Source organism: Tremella mesenterica (assembly GCF_000271645.1).
Source record: "Tremella mesenterica DSM 1558 unplaced genomic scaffold TREMEscaffold_5, whole genome shotgun sequence".
NCBI classification, from domain to species: domain Eukaryota; kingdom Fungi; phylum Basidiomycota; class Tremellomycetes; order Tremellales; family Tremellaceae; genus Tremella; species Tremella mesenterica.
In genome coordinates, this window is record NW_006711229.1 from 219,970 (window position 1) to 222,761 (window position 2,792).

At 46.3% G+C, this 2,792-nt stretch overlaps 1 protein-coding gene across 1 annotated transcript in view; it reads right to left on the reverse strand.

Moving 5' to 3' along the window:
- The window catches only part of TREMEDRAFT_62152 (uncharacterized protein), a gene marked incomplete at both ends in the record, with an annotated part of 1,103 nt that extends 979 nt beyond the window's left edge, over positions 1 to 124 (reverse strand). Inside the window, one exon of the mRNA XM_007004533.1 lies at positions 56 to 124. Coding sequence (XP_007004595.1) covers positions 56 to 124 — 69 coding nt within the window. The remainder of the gene's footprint in view (positions 1 to 55) is intronic.
- Positions 125 to 2,792: the final 2,668 nt, after the last annotated feature.

Genomic DNA, 2,792 nt, shown 5'->3' on the forward strand with positions numbered 1-2,792 from the left:
CTGCTACCCAGGAGGAAATTATCGCGGACCTCAAGAAGCTAGTCGAGGTTCTCACCCTGGACAATTTGAAGACGGAGAAACGGTTAGCAGCTATGACCATGGTAGCTCTTCGTGCAGCAGACATGATGGACGTACAAGGGGTCATCATTCGTCGTTTCCTTAATCAAATTCGTCTTTTAACCCGGAACTTATCAAAGAAAAGTTCTCATATTGGATCTGCTACTCATAGTTTGCTGCTCGAATGGAACGAACATCTCCTTCGTACTGGTCGCCACGCTATCTTCGGCCATAAGTTCTGGGGAGAGATCAATGATACCATCGGGCGAAAGGAGCGTGATCTGACTGGTGTCGCGGTTGCTGGGCCCAGCACTCAAGGACTGAGGGACGAGGTTCGTGCGGCTAGTGAGACGTTCTGGGATGCTAACTGGCGGATGAGAAACGTGATAAGAAACGATCCGTTGTTAGTGGTAGCCCGTGAAGAGCTTACTGATACTGAGGGAGCCCACTCATGGTGGGATGATAGTAGAAGATGGAGTCGTGAGAAAGGAAAAGGGAGAATGGTGATAGACGATATTGACATTCTTGTAGATGAAGAGAGAAATAAAACTTAGCGATTGTAAAACTTCTTGTCCCATGTATCAGTCTTGCACAGTCCCTAAGTTCGTCGAGCACGAGCTCGACGAACTAAATTTTCCTTCGGTTTCTCAGGATATCGTTCGTGGAACTCTGTGAGAATTTCATCTGCACCATCAACATTTTCCTTCGGTTCCCAAGAGACAGCATCATCAGTTCCCTCAAATCCCAACCACTCTACTAAGTACTCAACCTTTCCAGATCTCCTATTTATCCTAGAATCTAGAACATTCTTGACTTCCCACAACTCTCCTGAGTCATCAACTTCGACTGGATCAGGAAGTTCTGCCTCCTGCCCCACGAAGTTCGTTGGTTGGAACTTCCTTAACAACGACACATGAAACACATTATGAAGCCTGGCCATTGAGGCTGGTAACTTCAACCTGCACGCATGAGTCCCAATGTGTTCAATAACTTCGTACGGGCCTGCTTGTTTAGCATCCAACTTCTTACTGGGTCTCTTAGTTCTAATATTCTCAAGAGATAACATTACTTTGCTTCCAATTTCAAAAAGCGGTGTTGCTGAGCGCTTTCGATCATACGCTTCGGACTATCTCTGATTGGCTAGTTTAATGCCTTCAACACATCGCTTGTGTATCTCCTGTAGGTCAGTAACAACTGCTCGAGCAACAGGAACTTCTACTTCAGATTCCTTAATCTCGTCTGTCCATCGTGGGTGGTACCCGAAGTTCGCGAAGAACGGGCTCATCCCAATAGCCGAGTGAATCGTGTTATTATACGCAAAGCTAGCCTTTGGCAATAACTTCGCCCAATCATCCTGCTGGTAAGAGGCGAATACTCGTAGATACATTTCCAAAGCTTGATTTGTTCGTTCAGTCTGGCCATCAGTCTGTGGATGATACGCAGTGGAGAGATTTAGTCTTATACCAAGACTAGCAGTGAGATCTTTCCAGAACTTCGATGTAAACTTCGCTCCTCTATCCGAAACTATCCCTTCTGGTAGTCCATGCTGAGCCACCACATGTTCAATTACCAAATCAGCTAACCCCCCAGCTGTGAGATTCGTCGTCGTTGGTAGGAACATCGCCCACTTCGTCAACCGGTCAACTATAACCAAAATCGAGTTGAAACCATCTGACTCAGGAAGTTCTTCAACGAAGTCCATCGAAATACTAGACCAGGGCTTCTCCGCTACTTCCAGTGTCTTCAGCGTTCCTTGAGGTTTCTGTCTGTTTGTTTTAGCTCTCTGACAAACCACACAACCTCCAACGTAGTCTTCAACATCCTTCCTAACTCCATTCCAAATGTAATCTCTAAGCACTAATTCTAACGTCTTCGTAACTCCAGGATGACCGGCCAATACCGAGTCATGTCTAGATTTCAAAATCTTCACTCGCATCTCTTCGATATTCGGAACATATAATCGTCCGTCAAACCGTAGGAAACCCCTTACCGACCACGACGGATTCACGAACATTCCATGTCGTGATCGTCGTCGAAATTCTTCAACTTGCCATGGCTCCTGACGTTCAGCTCTACATTCGGGGTGAGAACACTCAACGCAGATGACTGCTAACATCCCCTCCCGAACTTCGTTTATTTCTTCATCAACTTCGTATCCTTTAACAATGTCCTCGCCTTCGATCCGATCTTCCTCCCTAACTTCTTTTGTCCCCTGCAAAGCCCGGAGCATGTGTCCCAGGCTTGATTCAGTAACATCTTCCGAGTCGAACTTCGGCAGCCCTTGGACGAAGTTCTCCTCTTGTTCCGTCGTTATTCCTTTTATCCCGGGATGATAGTCCGGTCGTCTTGACAAGGCATCTGGCAGCGTCGCTTGCTTCCCGGGACGGTAAATCATCGTAAATCTGAAGTTAGCCAGTTCTTCTACCCACCTACCTTGTCTAGGATTCAATTGTTTCGGGGCCATCCAATATGTCAGATTAAGATGATCTGTCAAGACCTTCGTTTCTACCTGTAGTAATAAGTGTCTCTTCCTCCTGAAACCTTCGACTATTGCTAACAACTCCTTTTCCCCCGTAGTATAATTCAACTCAGCACCCTTAAAAGCTCCCGATTCTATAGCCACAGGGTGTTCCCTACCTTCTTTATCAACCTGTGAGATAATATATCCCCATCCAAAGAACGAGGCATCTGCCTGCATAATCGTTCTCAAGGAGGTGTCGAAGTGAGCTAGCACT